The following is a 20,974-nucleotide window of genomic DNA, read 5'->3' as shown; positions in this document are numbered from 1 at the left end:
TTCACTGCAAGTTCCTGTCCCTGCCAAGTTGATCTGAATGCAGTTTAGTATTTATTAATAAATTCACATCTGCTTTTACTACTACTGCATGCTCATAAGCAAGGGCATGCAGCAGAAAAAATCCACTGGTTAAATAAACATATTTGTTTCAGATTTCTTTTTTTGTTTGTTTTGCAGCTTTTGACAGAAACATAGGAAATAATTAACATCAGTAGAGTTAAAATTAGTGCTGTTCCTCTGAACTATTTGTTTTCTTGCACTAGAGGGACTACAGATCAGTACATAAATCTGATTTCATCTTCATTAATAATCAGCTGTCCTTAGAAGATACTGGCAAATACTGTTAGAGTGAATTTTCTCACTCTTGCCTAATGATTCTAACACTGTGCAACCCTAGTAAAATCTAAAGCTGATTTGGGGTTATTTTGAGGGTGGGATGAGGGAGGAGAGGAAGGTTTGATACCAGTCTGTTGGCAAGAGAAAGACATTACTTTGCTGCAAATTGCAATTAGAAAAGCAAAACGTGAAAATGTTTGCTTTAGAAAATTAAATTCTTGTAAGGTATAAAATTTTGCCAAAATAAGAAAGACCTTTATATTGATACAGCTTATTACATAGCTAAGTTCCCTGATTGCCATCTAGATGCAGCTGCTTTGGCAGCACAGAGCAAGTCCTCCGAGGATATCATCAAGTCCTCCAAGTTCCCAGCAGCTCATGCACCAGCACCCAACGAGATACCAAAGATTGAGACAGACCACTGGCCAGGTCCTCCCTCCCTTGCGGCCATAGGTATGCAAAAAAACAAAGATACAAGCCATACGGCTTAAAAGGTACTGGTAAGCAAAGTAGATTAATACTGAAGCTGTAAAAATGGGTAGTGAAGATTGTGTCCACTCCAGGTGTTCACCACAAAGTACAGTTCTTCTGATGAGACCTCTGAGTGTCTGTGAATTTAAAACTATTTTAATAGCGCTGATTAAAAGAGGTTTTGCTAAAGGACTTTTGAATTGATCACACAGATATTAACCCGCAGACACATTGTGTGAACTCCCGTGCAGTAGCTTAAAAAATGTGGGGTGTCACACAAGCCTGACTTCTTTCAGTTATTGTCTATTTAATCTTTATTTCTAAGCTAATAGCAAATATTCCACAGAAAATATGATTGCTTCCAACCACATGACTAATTCCATGGCAAGAAGCAATGAATAATTAACGGACTAAAAAAGTCCTGATTTTCAGAGCTACTGTTTCTACAGACTTTGTATTTTTCTTCTGTGTTGTAACGCTACAAGTATCTTTATTTTATTTAAATCATGTGCATCATCATTTTTAAATTTTTGTTTTGTTTGGTTTTTTTCTCTGATAATTTTTGTTGACCCCTGTAGCATAAAATAATCTATCTAGCCTAGTTCATTTATGAAGTCATATCCGAAACACTGAAGGTGTTGCCTGTTTCAGGTTTCTGTATGGTTTTCATCGTAATGGGATTTTCATAGAAGTGCTGGGAGAGGAGACAGAGGGTGGGAGAGCTCAATGACCAACTTAAGGGACTGCATATGCAATGGCAATTTTTTGGAAGTGTCCTTTACATAGGATGCAACCTGTCAAACATTACAGTCACAGTGATAACATGTACATACTCGAAACTCTACTGACAGTGCTTGTGATAACTACAGCATTATTATGTTGTATGTCTGAGGTGGAGCCTTTGTTGGAAATTTTGGCTTTCAGCTCAGCCTCTAGGCAGGTGGATGACAACTTTTAATTACTTCCAGTAAAACTGCTTTGTATATTGGCTATCAGATATTTTTGTTACATCTGAGAAACTAAACAGGACTGTTTGGAACATTAAGATGTGCTCATAGCTGTATTTTATTCAGAAATAAGAAGACATTGTACAAGATTAATCACTAAAAACCAGACCCATAAGCCCCAGGTTTTTTGGCTTGCGGTCTGACTTTGAGTGTGATATTTTGCTTGCAGAGCTAGCATGAGCTATACTGTCCAAAAAATTAGTATTACTGCTATTGTACTGAAAAGTGTTGCAAAAGCCTGAGACACCAAACAAAATAATAAATAATTTAAATACAAATAATTTCCCCAGAACCTTTTGTGTCTCTCCATATTAGCATCAGTTTAACACTTCTGTACAAAACATTTAATTGATATAAACCTTCTGATACTTTAGTTGCAAAATTTAGTTTTCATTCAAATAGGGTTGGTGAATAACTATATCAGGATATAGCCTGTGCAGAAAAAAATACTACTGCTGTCTAAATGCTTGCAGCAATATCATATTCTCTGTATTCATGGAAGTGTGCTGGTGTCTAAATTGGACTATTTCTTAAGAATATTCAAGACAATAAAGATTATTCAATAAAAAATAAGGAACTAAAATGTAGAACACCTGTGTCTTAAATAATTTTAGCTTTATCCAATAGACAAAATTAGTTTGCTTCATTTTAGAATAAAATAGTGCCTTGTTTATTCCAAATATGAGTGTCCATTTAGAAGATCAATGTAGTTTAATTTTCCATTTGAACTGTTAATTCAGATTTGCTTTTCTGAGTCTAGATAAAAGTATAAATATGAATCAGAGTTTATGTTTTCAGCCACTGATACAGTTACTGGTGCTATTAAACCCCATGTTTCCAGAACTAGCAATCTGAACCCCCTTTTTCTATTACATTGATTCATGGCTTTTGTATCCAGGACTGGTGCTTAGTTTGGAACTCTCGTGCAGTTTAACTTCTTGTTAATTTTATAAGAAGCCTGATAGCTATAGGGCAGGCTATCTGCGTGAGTTTTATTAAGAGTGAGTTTTAAAAAAATCTCTTGAGTCTGCAAGAAAATACTGCTTTGTTTATTCAGTAAATCAAACTGACCAGTACTTTGAACTGGCATTGAAATCTTCAAGCTGCGGTTGAACTGATACACAAAGCTCTCTCTGTACTGTGGTTTTATGGAAGCAGGAGCTGACATGAGACGCAGATCAAGTGGAAGAGAGGAAGATGATGAGGAGCTACAGAGACGGCGGCAGCTGCAGGAGGAGCAGCTCATGAAGGTAGTTATAAGCTTGTCTTCATGCTGTTTCTGAACACCATCCAAAAAGTGCCCCATTGTTTTCTGTAAGCAGTTTCTACTAATGCCTCAATCAGCTTTATTTTATTGATATATTTTTCTAATTGCCTTTTGTAGCTCAACTCTGGTCTGGGACAATTGATACTCAAAGAAGAGATGGAAAAGGAAAGTCGCGATAGGTCAGCCCTTTCTGCCAGTCGTTACGATTCTCCAGGTAATTCATGTAGGCAATAAAGCTAATAATGAACGGTAAATAACGAACACCACACATACACATATCAAGCTGTCTCCCAGGAGAGAGATCACTGGGAAGATGGCTTGATGTATGTATATGTGGTGTTCTCCCCTGAAAGAGTGGCCTAATTCATTAGCTGATTTTGATGAGGGGAGGAGTGTTGTGGTTGGTTTTTTGATTAGATGAAATACGAGGCTGAGGATTTTCAGGCAATTTTGAGGAGAGAGATTTGCTAGTATAGATAAGGAGTGAGGTAAAATATTCAGTGACTATTACATCACACACATGCTAATGGGCTGGGTTATTAAATTACAATAACACGCTTTGCTTAAACTGGTGTTTCCTATCACTGTTCAGTCACTCCTCCCAGGGACAGAAAGTCAGCAACGTTTACCAGTGGGGATGCATATTTCAAACAGAGCCAGAGTTTTGGCCTTGGCTGACATTTTGATTGGGTGTATTCTGTTCCGAAGCAAAAGCAAAAAAGCCAGCTTTGGTTAATTGGTGACTTAGATTCTTGGCCTCATTGCACATTTTGATATACATCTGTGGCCTTCTCAGATCTCCAGAGAAGGGTTTGGGCGTTTTATTTCACTTTCTTCATCCACCAGTCATTGTAGCACAGCAGCTGTACTTTGAGCCAAGAAGGGACACGATGAGTCTCTTTGGAGATGTCCACTGGAGTAGCTGCCAAGCAAACTAGGATTTCCTTGTTCCCTGTTGTATAAGTGTGTTGCCTCTATTTATGGTCTTGGAGAGAATGTCTGTGACTCTCCCTCGCTATCTGTAATTTTTACAGGGCCAGAGTCTACCTGCTCAACTCAGAGTTTATGATTTTTTTATTAACCTTAGCACAGATTGGCGGACTCCTTTATTGGGAGTGTGTCCATCCTTCTTTGCAGTGATAATCAGTGCAGTCATCAGTTGCCTTTTGTGGAATCAGTGGTACCATTCCCAAAGCTGTTTATTGCTGGCAACAACAGTGCCTCAAGTTCTACATTCCCTCCCCTTCTGTGGCAAAAATAACATTTGAAAAACAAAAAATTGCATTCCTATGTGGAGGATCTTGTCTGAAGGAGCTGTATTAACTGTAGAGGTGCTATTGATCACTATGCTGACAGTCTTTCTATTTATCCATCTTTACATCTGTGTTTGAAAACACTGATGTTTGAAATTCTTGACATTTCAACATTGTCTTTATCTTGTTTGTGCAATTTCTGAGGCTGGTGCAAATGCTAAGTTGAATGTGCCCAGATACCTTATTTCACTTTCATTTCAGATGAAAGCAGGAGTCACAGAGCTCTGTTGAATCATGTTGTGTTCTCAGAAGTGTCACATCATGTACAAGATAACTATAATTTTGAATCAGAATGCCAAATTCTCAAACTTGCTTGAATTCACTCAGCACCGCCTGTTCTGATTGTTCTCCTGTTGAAGTCAGTACCAAAACATCTGTCAATTACAGTGTTACAGGATCAAAACTAATAGCCTTTTCTCCTTTGTAGCAAAAAATTGTGCCTGGCAAAGTCACAGTGTCCCTTCTTGATGACCTCCACCGTGGCATGATAAAGCTGCATGTAACTTACAGAATGTATCGAAGGTTGTGATGAGTTTGGGGCTGAGATGTTAGTTTCTTAGAGTCAGTGTGTCTCAGCTGGTTACGTATATGCTTAGCCCCTTTAACTGTGTTTTTTAATGCTAGTTGATTCCTCAAATGTTCTTGGTTTTGAGTTTCCATGGGATTTTTCAAGATTTTTCTCTTCCTCGTTCAACAGCACATGCTTCAGCCTCCAAAACCTCTTCTCTCCCTGGCTATGGAAAAAATGGACTTCACAGGGTAAGGAGATGGTGATTTTGAGGAGCAAAATGTGGCTTTAATTATCCGTGGTATATATTTCTGTATTAACTGTATTGGACTTTCAGTTTGATCAAGGTTTCTTATAAGACCATCTGAAGTCAAACAAAACCTAATGTCCCTTCTCACAAACTACATTGTTAAAAAGGCAAGAAAGCAATGCAAGAGATGTTGTGAAAATTGAGGGGGAAATAAAAGGCTTAAAGCAACTTATTTCTCCCCATATACCAACCCACTTGTGAAGTCATGAACTGTGAATTTACGTGCATGTCCCTCTTTTCCTGTTACAGCCGGTGTCTACAGATTTTGGTCAGTACAACAGTTATGGGGATGTGAGTGGTGGTGTTAGAGGTAAGGCTGAGGAGCCTTTAAACATGCCTCTTCTTTACTGAACATGTTATGATGTTTGATCAATTCTCGTGTTTTATTTTAAGGTTGTGAACATGATTACTTTGTATTTGCTCAGTACATTTTAACTTCCTCTGGTAAACTCAACAATTAACTCAAACTCTGCAAATACTTATCAAAAGTTTGAGTTTATTTTGCTAAATCTACTATGTGGGGCTGATCCTTGTTTATGCCAAGGGACTGCTTTAGCATTGGTGCAAATGGAAAGCAGGTAACATGTATATTGGCAGGAATATATACTGAGTTTTGTTAGGGTTTTTCTTTCTCTGAAAATGACCATCCACTGCATAGTCTGAAAGAATATGCCACAGTGAAGGAAGAAGGATAATGCCTTCTAATCTCCGTTGCTGCTCATGATTTTCATTATGACTTTGAGCTAGATGTGGTATCAGTCATTGCCTAATAAAAATTGACAATATTTATGAAAGTTATGAAATGTTGAGAGTTAATGTTTTCAAGTGGTTTGAGCTGAGAGAAAGAGAGAGAGGCTAGTTATCTACAAAGTGAGATTGATCCCGACTATCTTAGATACTCTACAATCAGGCATCTTCTCTTGGTGCTGTGTCTATAGACTGTGGAGGAATCTAGACAGCTATCTGATGGCAGAGGCTAGGTGAGGTGAATCCTGCTCTACACATTTGAATTTTGGTGGCTCTTTGTTCACTTGATTGTGCTTTTGTGTTTCTTAGTATTTCCAAAGTGACTTAATTTTCCTGAATGAGAAGCCGGCTCAAAATGAAAAGGAGTGTTTGACTCTTTACAAACTAAGTCCAAAAGTAGGAAGGTTGCTGACCTTAGAGAACTGTGTGGGATTTTGAAAAGATCAGGTAGACCAAAAGACAGAAGGATTATCTGGTAGATTGTGTCTGATTTGTGTTCTTCCACACTCTAAAGCTGATGAGATTTCTCTTTTGCTTTTCAGATTTCCAGGTAGAGTACGGGTTTTCATCAATCAACTGGCAACAGAACTAAAAGCATCTGCTTTCTTGTTGAAGTCTGAATTTCTGCTACAGGGAAGGGTTTCTTAAGACAATAGCTCTGATTTTCCTGCATGTTTAAGCATAATCACCAATGTAGATTCTTACCAACAAAAAACAGGCACAACCTCAGATCCTCCTTGTTACCTCCCCAGAGCTGGGTTGAGACAGCTCACACCAGTTCTGTGACTTGCTCTGTAAAATCCACTGTCTGTTCTTATATGAGTTTTCTGTAATAGTCCTCTCTGGACAGCTGAGGGTGGATTTATTTCCAGCCTCTCTAGTACCAACCCCAGAGACATACAAAAAGTGTCTTCTGGAGGCAGTTTTCTCCCACACTAGGAGCCTTGAACTCCTCACTTTTACCCTGGAATTTGCTCTCCAGACAAGATGGCTGATCAATAGTTTTGTACAGTGCTGCCATCACAGATGAGCCACTAAGAGGTGTGCTTGCAAATATAAACCTTTTTGCTCCAAATACTGTCTGCAGGGGTTTTTCCAGAATGGTTTGAGTCTGGCTGGCTCCTCAGCACAATTGCAATATGAAAAGGCAATTTAAGAAAGGGTTTAATTACTTGGATAATTTTAATAATAGTGTATCAAAATCATGATGACTGGAAAGAGAATAAGATTATGGGAGGAGACAGAAGTTGTCTATGTATTGTCCTCAAAAAGTTATTTCGTTAGGAACAGTACCTGTGTCAAAGCAGCACCTTTTTACCCTGTCCCTGTTTGTGCTCATAGTAAAAAGTTCCCATTGTAGAGACAAAAAAACCAAAATCCTTCAGCTGATACAGTAAGTGACAGGAAGGGAAGCCAGAGGTATAAGAGTGCTTTGTATGCTCTTGGGTGGGATCTGAATTAATACTTGTATGTATTTGTCCAAAGAAGAACCCTCCTTAGTCAGTGGGGTGGGAAAGGGCCCGCCACTCTCCTGGGGCCCCCAGGTCCACCTGGGAAGTGGTGTTGGTTGGCTCAGTGGGGAGCTATCGCCAGCCTTAGCAGTGACAGAAGGATCGAAGGATCCCTCTGCATGCCTCAGTGAAGTGGTAAACAACAGCCATGGCAATGATCTATATGATAAGACTAAATATTAAGACTTGAAGGAAGTCTCAGGGCAAATTCACCTTTGTTTTCACCACTGCTTGCGTGCCTTTACCCTCTGTGTGTGTAACCTATGTGTCTGATGTATACCTGTATCTGATGCAGTCCCTTCCGGATGGTCATGTCCCTGGGATGAGAATGGACAGAGGAGTATCTATGCCTAACATGTTGGAGCCAAAGGCAAGTGCAGATGTTATTCACTTTCCTTCAAGACAGTGAAGATTTGACTGTGAAATGCAGATAAAATATGGGAAATGTCTTAGTTCCTTTGTTTTTCTTTACCTCACCTCAGTCCATGTTCCTTATGTTCCGAACCTCTCCCTTTGTTCTGGACTTTCCCTGTTACAGGTGTTAGTACTCAGGCAGGCTGAGGGCAGCCCAGGTTTTCTTCTTGGGTGAAGGAGGCTTTTCTAGAGACAAACGAAGATACTGAAGATGCTCAATAGCTAGTTCTCTGTCAAGCTTCCACTAACCAAAACAGCAGGCCAAACTCAATGGGAAAGTCTCAGATCTGTCAGGTTGGAAAAGTGATGCAGTATATTGTGGCTCACAACACACTGTTGAGGCTGAACTAACTTAAAAATCAATGAAATACATGGATCTTTGTTTTAAGTTGGAGGTTAGACACCTACAGATCTGTCTGGATCTGTTCTTTAGCTCGCAGCACCGTTAGCCTGACACCTTTCAATAATGTTGAATTCCCTATATAAGAAATTTTTCAGGAGATTTATTGGAAAAGCAGGTAATGTCAGCTGAATATAAGATATGAATTAAAATGTTTTTATAGCTATATTTAGAGAAGTCTGAGTCAAAAATGAACATAATGTATAGAGGGGATTCAAACAGGGCTGCGTTTTAAATCTTATAACTTTCTCTATTGCTGGTGAACCTTCCAAGAAATCATGATTTTGCCAAAGTTACAAGGATCAGCATTTCTGCAGTTAAATGAGGAGCTCGTTTTGCAAACCAGATTACTACTTGTGCTTCCGAGTCACCTCCAGACAAACTGTACAAGGCAATAACTCTAGCTTTATAAGCTGAGACCCCAGTGCAATGTATATTAACAAATGTTTTTATATACATTTATATACATACAGACTTTGGGGACATCCCCAACTCCTGAGATCCTACTTTTTATTCCAAATAATTTCTCGTTCAGTGCAATAGAAATTCTTACAGCCACCACTGCTGTTGATGCACCCAGTGATTTGGAATGTTATTTTGGGTGACAAATTCTGTCAGTATTATTAGTGGTAAAATTTATGGGAATTTTCATGAGATAATAGGTCACTTTCTATTGATGTTTATAAAGGTGATACCAGTGTGTGTGAACTGGCAGTAATTTTATTCATGTCAGTGGTTCAACACTGACTTAACACTGGTAAAGTAAAAGAAGCCAACTCAAAATGAGCACAAAACATGTGAAAAGTGAAAATTAGAAAACTTAAGAATGACCAAATCTTACCAAAGGGTTCTGCAGAAAGGACAGAATTTGTGCATCCTGCTACCCCAGATTGAGACATACCTTGTTGTGAATATCTAAATATAAAATGTACTTATGACCGTAGATCTTGACTTAAACTCTGCCTGTTTGAATATGAAAAGTTACATTTTAGTTTGCTATAATGCTGTATATGGTAGCCATTTCCAGTATCAAACATAAACAATGTAATTCAAAGTATAGACTTAATTGTACAATTGTGACAATGTCAGAATCTCCTAAGAATCATATCTTACAATTGGTATGTAAGTACACGTTATTTAAATTATTATTACTTACAATAAACTCAGTGGTGTGTTCATTGATGCCTGAATCTTATTTATTATATTTCTGAAAAGTTCATTGGGATAATTGTTGACAATGGAATGAACTTAATTGCCTAGTACGGCACAAAAGTTGATTAGGTTGAATTTCTTCTGATGTTAAAATAATTGAATTAATAGCATTTGATAATAGCTCAGCTATCTGTCCGGGAGAGTTTTGGTGGTCTCACTCTTGTTCCCAGTGGGCAAGTAAAACAAGACCCATAAATAACAGTAAAGGCTGAGTCAATCGCCACTGAAATCTGCAGAAAAACTTCATTGACTTCAGTAGGGGTTGGACGAGGACCCCACTGGGAATGCTGTTTTCCTACTCGGCAGAGACATGCAATGAGAAGGGCTATGGAGAGGCTCTGTCAGATGGAACATCAGCTCTCCTAAGTCATTCCAGGCATTTATGGAAGTGTCTGCCCAAGGAAAAATATCCTAAAACTGAGTTTTATTTGCCAGGGATGATTCCAGAAACTGATTTTAAGGCACATGGTTTTCTGAAATCCTTTCTAAGCAGCATTGTTTCTATTAGATTAGACTGATTTGAGACTGACTGACAGTAAACATTTTCTTCAAACAAAGACTGTACACGTAAAAGAAAAGTAAAACCATTTATGCATTCAAGAATTGATTATTGACCAATAACTGATACTTGTAAACTCTGGACATTCTTTGCACTGTAAAGGGAAAGCAAGGGAAATGTTAATAGGAGATGTGCTGGACACATACTCTTCTGAAGCAGATGAATGTGCATAAGACAAATATGTCTGCAAAAGTATTTCCTTTAATCCATGTATGTATGGCACAGCCAGCAAGGACAGTGGGTAGTTGTTTAAGTTCCTTAACTGTCCAAAAAGGCAAAGAAAATCATGTGATGAATTCTACTGAATGCAGTGGTCCCCATAAATTAGTATCTTGGTTATCTAGAGTTGCTGCTTTTATTTTATGTACTTTCATCTGTTTCATCTTTTAAAAGTCCATTAATTGTCTGTTTCCTTAGATCTGTCCACACTTTGGGAACCATCAGTTAGACCAATGAGTGACAAATACATTTACCTTAATAAACTTATACATTGATGGATAAGAGAGTATATTGACTAGAGAGGACTCTGTCTGACCAAAGCCAGCTGATGTATTATATGCACCATAAAAATCATTAGGGTGGGCAAATATGTAGTGGCTCTACAGTATGAGGCAGTCTGATACTAAATAAGTTCTTACTATGTCCAGATTGTCTTGTCTTTCATGCAACTTTAGGAGAAAAAGAAAAGGAAAAAAAGCTGTCATTTTTTTGACAAGGAAAAAAATGTTTGTGTGGTTATGAAAATGAGACACGTTGTGTTCTTTCTGCTTTAGAATATAAATACATCTCTTTTTTCCCCCTTTTATACATTGTTAACAGATTTTTCCATATGAAATGCTCATGGTGACCAACAGAGGGCGAAATAAAATACTAAAAGATGTAGACAGAACCAGGCTTGAGGTAAGAGAAAGCAAGTTCCTAAATGCTCCTTCCTGCTGAAGTTGTTTGTTGTTGCACACTTGAGAGCTCAAACACTGAAGTGTGGGTTCTTGTTAGACTGGGAAGATTTCTTATCACTAAGCAGGGAAAGAGGAGTCAGACAGGGAGGAAGCAGCTGCATGTCCATGAACAGTGCTGGGCCAGGAGTCCCACATCTCTGTCTCCCTGCTCATGGACTGAGCTTCTCACAACCCCCTTATGTTTTCAAGCAATTAATTATATACTTGTAAATTGGTAAAAATCCCAAAATTGGTGCAGTGTTTTGTAGTCATGGGATCCATACTGGAATGGAGCAATACTTTGATCTTGGATCATCTCTTAGCTAAGAGTCAGTGTCAGCCATTGTTGAGGATCAAAAGTCTAACTTTATTTAACTCACCCATGAGTCCTGTGAGTTAGTTAGACTGGCTGATACCCAAAAATATGAGGATTTAAATCTCTGCCAACAAATAAAAGTTGTTTACAACTTTGTGGATTAGAAAGACAAGCAGCCCAGTGGAAGGCCGGGGATGTTTAAGCTGTTTGTAGTCAGTTAATCTTCTGAGATGAATGGAAGAGGTGACAAAAATTTGGTTAAGTAACCATTTATGCACATTTTTAGACTAGTAGATATGTGATCACTAAACAGAATTCAACGCTGTGTTACATTAGTGCCACAGGGAGACACTTTTCCCCATCCAGTGCACCCTAAAGTGGCTGAACCAGAAGTAACTTGGGCACAAGATACCACCAAAAAATGTTTCATTGGCAGTAGAGAAATGTGCTGGACAGTGAGTCTGGCCAGACATTTTCCTTCTCAGAACTTCGAACGTAGTGTGTCAACCTGCAGCCCTTCTGCAAAGCTCTCCTGAAACCCACTTTCAGCTTCTAAAGCCTGGGCCCAGGGCATGCAGGAGCTGGTTTTGTTCTCTGATCTATCGCTGCTTGTTGGGTGACTTCAGACAAATAATTTTTCTGTCTCTTGCTAATTCAGCAGCTGAAATAGTTCTCTTGATTTCCTTTGTAAACTTCTCCAACTTAACAAATTGCAAAATGGTAATGATTCGATGAGGACCTGAATTCATGAGGACTTGGATATGTGTATTGCAAAAGCATTATTATTTCCTGCAATGGCTCTTACACAGTGACATGAAATCCGTAAGGCACTCCTGTCTGCTGTTGCGTCTCTTTGGCTTTGACTGACCATTGCCTTTTCTCCTTTTTTTCCCCTTTCTCTCTTTTTTTTTTTTTTTTTGTAAAGCGTCACTTAGCACCTGAAGTTTTTCAAGAAATATTTGGCATGACGATACAGGAGTTTGACAAGTTACCTCTCTGGAGACGCAACGACATGAAGAAAAAAGCAAAACTCTTTTAATCTCCCTTTAAACAAACCAACAAAAAATGATGCATAGGATATTGTATCATACAGTCCTAACTATTTGGAAGCAACAACTTATCCACCAAAAAGGGAAAATCACATAGTGGCACCTCTGTACACAGCAATTGAACAAGATGAACATTTGCCCTCCTGGAACATAGGGAGAAAATATCTGAGCTCAGAAACGAAACAGCAGCGATAGTTTTCAGAGGTGTCAACCTGTTACATGATATTATACAAGATAGGAAACTGTTCTGTTCTTCTCCCTCAATGATATTCCCTTTACTTCTCTCCACAATATGATGGACTTTATTGCTAGAGCCAGGAAGTGCCCTTAGGATGCCTTGTAGACTAAAGTAGTTGTAACCACTCCAAGAACTGGAAAAGAATATATATATATATATATAAAAATATATATATATGTATGCGTGTTTGCGTGTGTGCGCACATGTATTTATATCCATCTATCTATGTGTGTGCGTGTATGTATGTGTATATATGTGTATATATATGGAGAGGAAGATAGATAGATGCTCTGTAGTGAAGGAGAAGCCCTTTGTAACTTATTCACATGGTCACATGAAGTCTTTCACACAACTGTTTGTTAACTGGCACTCTTTTGAAATGACATCTTCTTTGTGTGACACAATCTGCAAAGGTGGGCACTCTGCTCACTTGATACAAGTTGAATTTCTGGAAAATGGACTCCTTGTACTTGTATATATTTGCTAGGATATAGGAATTGAATTGCTGTGTCTGTTGTCAGTCTTCCCTCTTCCACACTTTCTGCTTGAATTAAGGCTGGAGCTTAACCAGTCCTTTGAATAATTTAAGATCACTTAAGTAATGGGAATGATGGAGAAGAGTCAGTTTTCTTGTAATTTAGTCCAGGAGATGGGTGGATGGGGGTGGGAGTGACAGAGTGAGAAAATGCTTTTTTTTAAGTGTGCCCTGGTTCACATCCAGAGATTTCGGGACAGACTCCCTGCTAGTAATTACTAGTACAGCTCATCAGACTGCAGTGGAGTTGTAGGATTTTACATCGGCAGGGAAGATGGTTCTCTGCAAGCTAACATGCAAATTCATCCCTCTTAGGGAGGAATGTCTATGAATTAAAAGGTACCATCAAGGTGCCATGCTCTGCCAATAGAGGCTTTTTGATTAAATTGCAGTTGCTGTTGTCAATATGGCACAGTGCATGGGGCCAAGCACTCTCTTTAGTTAATGTAGTTTTTCACTTGTGCTTGGAAAAGAGGGCACAGAATTTTTTTTCCTCTCTTGAAGCATCAAAGCTCCAGCCTTGGTTATTCTTATTTCCCTTTGTGCCTGACTTGGTTTTTGAAGGCAGAGTAATCATGCAAGACAGTTTCTGAGCTGTGTTGAACTCCGTATTGCTTTCAGTCTTCTTCCAATATGCTGCAGCTTAAAAAACTGCCTGTATATACCTTAACTGCTTCTGGGCAAGTCCTATACAGAGGAGGACACGAGCACCAAAGTAATTGAACGAATGCATTGTGGCTGCAAGGTCAGCTTTTTCTCTTCCTTGGTGCTTAACTGCCAATGCATACTGCACTAATGAGCCCATCTCCTGATACAGGAGAGGGTCATTTAGGTTCTGTGTCTGTCAAAATATCAAGGTTTCATTTTTAATGCAGAAACTTTTGGCACTGGAGACATCAGAACCTTTGTATTTTCTGTTATATGAGACATAGGTGTTAAAATCTGGAAGTCAGGAAGGGGAAACAGTCCTGTGTAGTTGTGAGATTCAGTATCACTGTGTTGAGTTCTCTGTATCACCAAATGGCATTTCACCATGAAATGCGCAGGACAGCCCAAATCCTGCCTCTTCTTTGCTGGTTTAGGAAGCTCTGTTGCAACAGATGACTGTGGTTTCTTTGATAAAATTTGAGTTGAAGATTCAATATAGGCGAGACAGATAGAAGGGGTCGGCACCTGCTCCTCATCCCTAGAGCTAAGAGAATGGGACAAGCTGAAGATTGTGCTACCATGCAGATCTGGCGTCACAGTCTGCACTGAAGAGAAGTCCTCAGTGAACACTGTGACACACAGAGTTGTGAGTAAACTCTCTGGACGTTACTGAGATTGCAGCAAGGATCAGTTCAACATGTTCTACTTCATTTTTCAGAACAAGCACCTGAAAGGGTTTTAGAGGAACACTGAGAAGTAGATGGGAATGTTATAAGGGCACTGGCAGTTTGAGATGCATTTTTGAGTGACTGCTGAAACCAAATCTATACAATGAAAGAACAGCAGTGTTTTACAGTCACGGGCTTTTTGAGTGCTGGAGTCTCAGAAATTCAGTGTTTGTCACCTGCAAGGTGTAGCTTAACTTTGAGATAAACATCTGAGTTTTAATGCATTTAAAGTATTAAAATTCTCCAAATTTCATCAGCCCACATCCTATAGAGAGTACTGTGCTGCTGCCTCTCAAATACAGTAGGCAATATGGGTCTTTTAGCCCAAGTCACATTGACAATAAACCTTTTTGATCTGAAGACTTGCTCTCTCAAGGATGTGAGCTGCCAGTCTGCATTTTGCTGTCCCCATCTCTAGATTACTACTGAACTTCTCACAGCATATGCTACCCAGTCATTTCAGAAATGACTAAGCAAGGTTCTTTCCTCTCAAAAAAAAAAAGAAAAAGAAAAAAAAAATTAAAAAAAAGAGAACCCAGCCTCCTAGCCTGTGAAGGATGACAGGGTCATTTGTATCTGCCTCATCAACTGAGAATTTAAAACTGCAATTGGAGCTTGGGAAGGAATGAAGAGAAGCCAGCTTAGATGCTGCAGAAACAATTAATCTCTAACTGGATTTTTGGGCCACTGCTGGTTCACATCTCACTGGTGTGGAGCATAGTCAGTCAGTTCACAGCCCTCTGCACTAGAGTTAATACTGCTTTATTTCTGATTGAGAACATGAAGGGTTTTCTGAGCTTCCATTTCATGCTTATAGTTAATTTCCCTTAACTATCCCAACCACCTACATGCAGACATACCCCAAGAGATCGCCTCTGCATAAAAACCACGCTGCAGCCAGCCGCAGGGGGTGTGTGTGTTTTCTGCAGTGGGCTGTTAGCAATTGTCACCACAACATTTTCTGGTCTTTCATCTGGTCTTCCCACCTAATAAGAACAGAAATGTAGCCCCAGGGAGAATTTTCTTTGTAAGCAATGAATCATTTTCCTAGTATCAATCAAGTAGCATTTTCTTGGGCAGTTCTTTGTAATTCCCCTCTTCAATATTCCCCTGAGCCATGCCAGGGGTTGGACTAGATGGTATTTAAAGGTCCCTTCCAACCCACACCATTCTGTGATTCTATGAACATGCCTTAAGTTACATGCTTACGTTCTTCTGTCTCCTGCAAAGTGTTTGAGCTTCTGATAAAGTCCCATCAAACTTAGTGCTGTCAACAGAACATCATTGCCAAGGGGACTGAAAACTGGTTGCTTTTGTTTGATTTTTCCCCTTTTCTGCTTTGGGAGTGATGTAAGAGCAGAGACCTGTCAAAACATAGCAAAATAACCACACGTGTGAAATGGGATTATGTACGCATGCAGGTTTTCAAATACAGGCCCCCCTGTAGCACGCACACTCCCCATTTGGAGTTGAGGTATTATGTGAGTAGTTAACCTGGGATTTCCAAATAGTGCGTTGTGTTGAATAGATAGCGGTCATTAAGTTATGAAGGTTGTCACTTGCATATGGGCTTATATCTGAGGGGCTTGTGGATGCCTGTGATGTACTGAGTGTGCAAAAGGCAGGGTCAGCTTCCCAAATCGTGGAAGTGCCAGGTTGACCCCTAGTGATATCATTTAAAAGGCTTCCTCAGGCGTACGTGAACAACCCATCCCTGGCAGTGCTTAGATGGAAGGGAAGTGCAGTAGTGTTCATATTAACGGGGAACCCCAAGGTTTGGCTTACTGGGTTTTATGCCCTTTCCAGATACTGGTTTGATTATTTCCATATGAACAAGTAGAGAACTGTTCTGTGTTACAGTGGGAACAGCTGGCCATACCCTCTATACCCGTGCCTTAACTTAGTGTAAGCTCCAGCCTACTGTGAGTCAGAAGTTGAAATACATATGTTGAAATACATATGTTCATCATCTCTGAAGACAGCAGAATTAAGCCAACTTGAAGAGCAGATTTGGAACTTACTAAACTGTCTGCTATTTCTCAATGAAGCAATGTGATCTATTGTGGCCTCAGTTCAGGAAGCTGAATGTAGCATCTCAACTCTGCCAGTGTCCTATCCCAAACCTACTAAACTTTATGTACAACTGGAAGAGTAAGTTCTTGTGAAGCTTGCTCACAAAATTTCTTTTTTGTTGTTGTTGTTTGTTATCATCTCATGCTGGTGTCATTTAAGGCAGGTTTTAGAGGCATCTCAGAAACATACTTGTTTTTGGTTTGGTTAGTAGCTTTTCACTAAATATGGTTTGTGATGCATGGTGGACATAGCTGCAGTGTGCTGTGAAGGGTTAGACTAGGAGTACAGTACGTTTCTTAATACCTGTATGTGGGACAGGATAGCCCTGTGGCTCCAGTAGTGCTTTTACTTCTGTTAAGACAGATGTCACCTCTCCTTACAAAGTCCTGTAGACCTAAAGGTGTGGGCCTAGCACTGAAGTGCTTGCTGCCCTTTCCCTGTTGCAATTTGGAAATCCTTTCTCAGCCATGTAGTTCAGATGTCCCGCTGTTCCAGGGAGGTCATTAGGAGTCTCTTTTGTAAAAGTTTGTTACACTGAAATTAGACATATTTTGAAGTGAAATTCCTTTCTGCAAACCATGTTTCAGGTAATATCAATGGATGGAGAAGGGTTAAGTTCTGGGAAGGAGGAGGGCTGGCATAAGCTTGATTTCTCCAAGGTTTGTCAGGGTGCTGTTCAGCAGAATTAGAAGAAAATACAGGCATGAGCCTGTGGTACCTATTTCAAAATGGGGAAGTCAAATTTGGAGCCCATAGCTGATCAGCTGAAGTTCATAAGCTTCTACACTGAAGTTAGTGAGATGAAGCTGTTCAACAAGTGACAGAAAAAATAATCCCCAAGATGGTAAAAAATATGAACATCCCCTAAACTGCTCTTGGAATGACTTCTCTTGGCTCATCCTGACTTAGGAGCTCTTGGCATATTTGGGCCATAGCCTCGTTGAGCAGACTAAAGGGAAACTGGCCTTTCTCCCACGCCATGATTCGTTGCTTTCCTTTGGAATGTATTTGTGGAGGAAGATGTCCATATCCTGGGAGTTACCTATGGCAGTGAAAAATAGCATTCAATAATGATGCAATAAAACACGTGCAGGAAACAAGAATATCAACTAACCTGTCCTGAAATGCTACTCATCTTTCCATGTCACAAAGGCACTTAGGGCTTGACTCCACAGCCCCCTTCCCCCTTCAGTTAGCCCCACATCACCATCCAGTTTGTGCCCTGTAAACTTTTTGGCCCTGTCAACACACCTGCTACAGTCCAGGATAGTCTTTAGGGCAGACGCATTGCAAGGGCTGCTCTTGACAATATGTGGTATGTTTTTACCCCATTGCTGCGTAATGAAGAGCTAGAGAGAGCTACTGAGCACTGTGATAGTAGTACAATGGGCCTTTCTCTTTTAATGTAGAAACACCCTTGTTACTGTGGGTTGCAGGACTGCTCTGGCTGGTGAGTTTTTGCCTTGTGGTTTCTCCCACACACCTTTTTTATGCTTAATAAAATAAGGAACAAAAAAAAAATCTATCACAATGCAAAGATACAGAGTTTTTAGTCAGACAACTCTGCTGGCAGAAGCTATGTGATGCCTGCATTTGGCAGGGAGAGAATTAACATTATTAATTTTAATGTAAGCATCAGTGCAGGAAGTGGGAATGTAATTGGCCATTAATGTTGTTTGCCTGTATGCAAAATAAATTATTTGTTGCCCAAAGGGCTTCTAACAGGGAAATAGATTTCTGCTAATGATTTCCTTAAAAATGCTTGTCCATGTGAAGAGGTAATACTTCCACATGCATTGCGGTCTTTCTTCTGAGGTAAAAAGAGATGACTGAAGGCAAACATGACCTGTTTTGTCAGGAGCACCACAGTTAATACAAATGTTGCTCCCAGGACTTGCAAAGCTGAGACCTACAGGACCTTGCTCCTAGGCATTAGGAAACGGAGAATTTCAAGCAGCAGAAGCAGCTATGGGAATTCCAGCGGTGCCTTACCAGGCTGAGTCTCTAGCTCCCTTAGGCGCTTTGACAGGTCCCACTGGACACTTGCCTGGGCTTTTGTCACTGAACACCCTTCAGAAAGCACTTCCCTCCAGATGCAGAACCACTGAAATCAGTGGAGCCTCTCAATGTCATCCACACACTTTGGAGCAGGCTCTTTCTCAGCTGGCTAGCCCAGGAAAGTCTCTGACTGATGTGTATGCCCACAGCAACGAGCTCTGTATGTCATTACCGATCAGTCCTGTCCAAGCAGTGTGGCTTGGTCACTGCTGACAACTCTTCCTGTAAGGGGGCCTTACAGCTGGGGGCTTTTTTTTTAAGCTTTGGAAACCGAAACTAATTTTTCAAAGGTGTATTTTCCTTTAAATCAGTAGATTTTGGCAATAGGATTTTTTTTTTTCTTTTCTCCTCCCTCCACATGTTACAAACCAGCGTTTTGGGGAGGTGTCCCTGTGTTTTCCATTTGTCTGTGAGACAGCTCTCTTTCTGAGTCTCTGTAAGAGTGAATCAATGTCTTGTCTGTAGAGTAAGTCTGCTTGTATGCATAAAGAAAAGTTGAGCTGGGTTGCTGTTCTGTACAATTAGTGTTTCCACTGTCATACTGCAAACAGCACATATTGCACTCCCGTGCCACTGTAATCTGCATCACTGTTGTACTCAAGTCAATGAATAAAGTTTGGAGCTTTATTCTTAATTGCTGGATTCATGTTGCCTCATTTATTTGCTTTTTTTTTTTCATCTTTGCAGTTATATCAAAGTCCTCCTACAAAACAGGATGTGCTCTCAAGAAAGAGAGAGGTGAGATACGAATGACCAGAGCAAGACAGATAAGCGGTTACACAGCTTCAGTGAAATAATGGCAAAAGGTTTGAAAATAGACACAAGCTTCCTGTACCTAAGTCACTAGATATAGATATTCATACAAACCATATAGGAGTGTTAATTTCGTGTGGTCAGTTTGTGGTTTAAAAGGAGCTGAGAAATCAGTGAGGTCAACTAGGTCATGCTGTTATATCAGCTTCACAGGCTAAATGGTTTCCATTTTTCATCCTTGCAAGTTCAGCTAAAATTTTAGTCCCCAACTTGAAAAGATGTCTTAGTATTTAAAATTAGGTGTTTGCTTAATTACCTGGAGTTTAAACCTGCCCAGCCTTAGTCTGGGTGTAGAAGGTGAGGGACGATGTCATTCAAGGAAATAGTGCTATAAAACACCTATGAATGTGCTGAGCGCCCGCGTCTCCAGCAGATCACAGTAGCAACAGAATTAAGCACACTGCACCTCAGAGGAATCTGTAGCAATTCCTGTCATTGCCTCAGAAGAAAGACATGTCAAGGGACTTCATTCGTTACTGCATGTAGATATCCCCTGGAAAAGAAGCCACTCAGATAACCTGCCAAACATCATCACTGAAGCGATGTGAGCCTCCTGCAGTTACGGGACTTGGAGCAACCAGAGCTGGAGCCTCACTGGGATTGGCCTCTGGGCTTGTTTGTTAAAGGGGAGGCAGAGCGTGGTGGTGGTGCTGTTTGAAGTGAAGCTGCTGGGGATCAATCCTAAAAAAAAACCTCAAAGGGGGTGGGAAAGAATCTTGCTTCAGACCGTGGATCATCTGAGCTGCAGCCCTCTGTTTGGGCGCTGGAGCAATGCAGCACACATCCTGTGCAGCGTCCTCCAGCCTATAGAAAGCCCCTGCAGCATCAAGATCTGTGCCCTGCAGATAACATGTTCCCCATCTTCTCTTCCACTCCTCAGCCCTCTGAGACTTACCACTGCCCTGCCTTGATACTCTACACAGGTTTTCTCTCACAACAAAGGTAGAGGTTCCCCCAGGGTTTTACTTCGATGTACTATGCTGAGTATATCTAAGGACTGAGTCTCAGGTGAGATGGGGGCTCAGGTTTCTGCCTGGAGAGCAAGAGATGGGGAATTCAACACCACCATGAAGTTAGCCTTTAGCAGAGTTCATAGCTGCCCCATTCACTTCCCAGGCCATGCCTAGGTTTTGTCGTATGTATGCTGGACCTTGCACAAGAGAAACTCCTCTTTGGGCAGATCCAGCCAAGTGACCTGGTGTCAGTTAGATGCTTCCTTTCTTTGGATGGCTTACTCCAGAGATTGTGTTTTTGCTGTAGATGGCACAAAATCAAATCAAAATCAGAAAATCAGATTCATTTCTTGTAACTGCTGAAAATAGGATTCAGTGAAGGACAGAAGCACCACTTCAGTGGAGTATATAAACACAGGGTTTTTTTTCTCTCTGTATAGCTGCAGTGCCTAGCTGGAAGATCCCTAATCCTGAACTGGATGATTTGTACGTACAGGGTGGAGATGACCCTTGCTTTGAACATTTAATGGGCTAATTTTCAACAGGCATGTAGGCCCATGGACTTCAGTG

General features: G+C 40.2%; 1 protein-coding gene across 4 annotated transcripts in view; it reads left to right on the top strand.

The window, feature by feature from the left end:
* The window catches only part of ABLIM1 (actin binding LIM protein 1), a 211,403-nt gene extending 192,131 nt beyond the window's left edge, over positions 1-19,272 (top strand). For 3 of the 4 annotated variants that reach the window (XM_074831342.1, XM_074831340.1, XM_074831341.1), the window contains exons 17-22: positions 643-789; positions 2,973-3,064; positions 3,199-3,295; positions 5,092-5,153; positions 5,462-5,522; positions 6,502-9,462. In XM_074831342.1, coding sequence (XP_074687443.1) covers positions 643-789; positions 2,973-3,064; positions 3,199-3,295; positions 5,092-5,153; positions 5,462-5,522; positions 6,502-6,551 — 509 coding nt within the window. In that variant the 3' untranslated portion in view covers positions 6,552-9,462. Of the gene's footprint in view, positions 1-642; positions 790-2,972; positions 3,065-3,198; positions 3,296-5,091; positions 5,154-5,461; positions 5,523-6,501; positions 9,463-10,874; positions 10,956-12,234 lie in introns of those variants that run through there. The other variant, XM_074831343.1, reaches the window with a different exon arrangement.
* The last annotated feature ends 1,702 nt before the right edge of the window (positions 19,273-20,974 follow it).

Source organism: Strix aluco, chromosome 7 (assembly GCF_031877795.1).
Source record: "Strix aluco isolate bStrAlu1 chromosome 7, bStrAlu1.hap1, whole genome shotgun sequence".
NCBI lineage: Eukaryota > Metazoa > Chordata > Aves > Strigiformes > Strigidae > Strix > Strix aluco.
The sequence above is the reverse complement of the archived record's forward strand: the minus strand, read 5'-3'. Positions and strand labels throughout refer to the sequence as shown.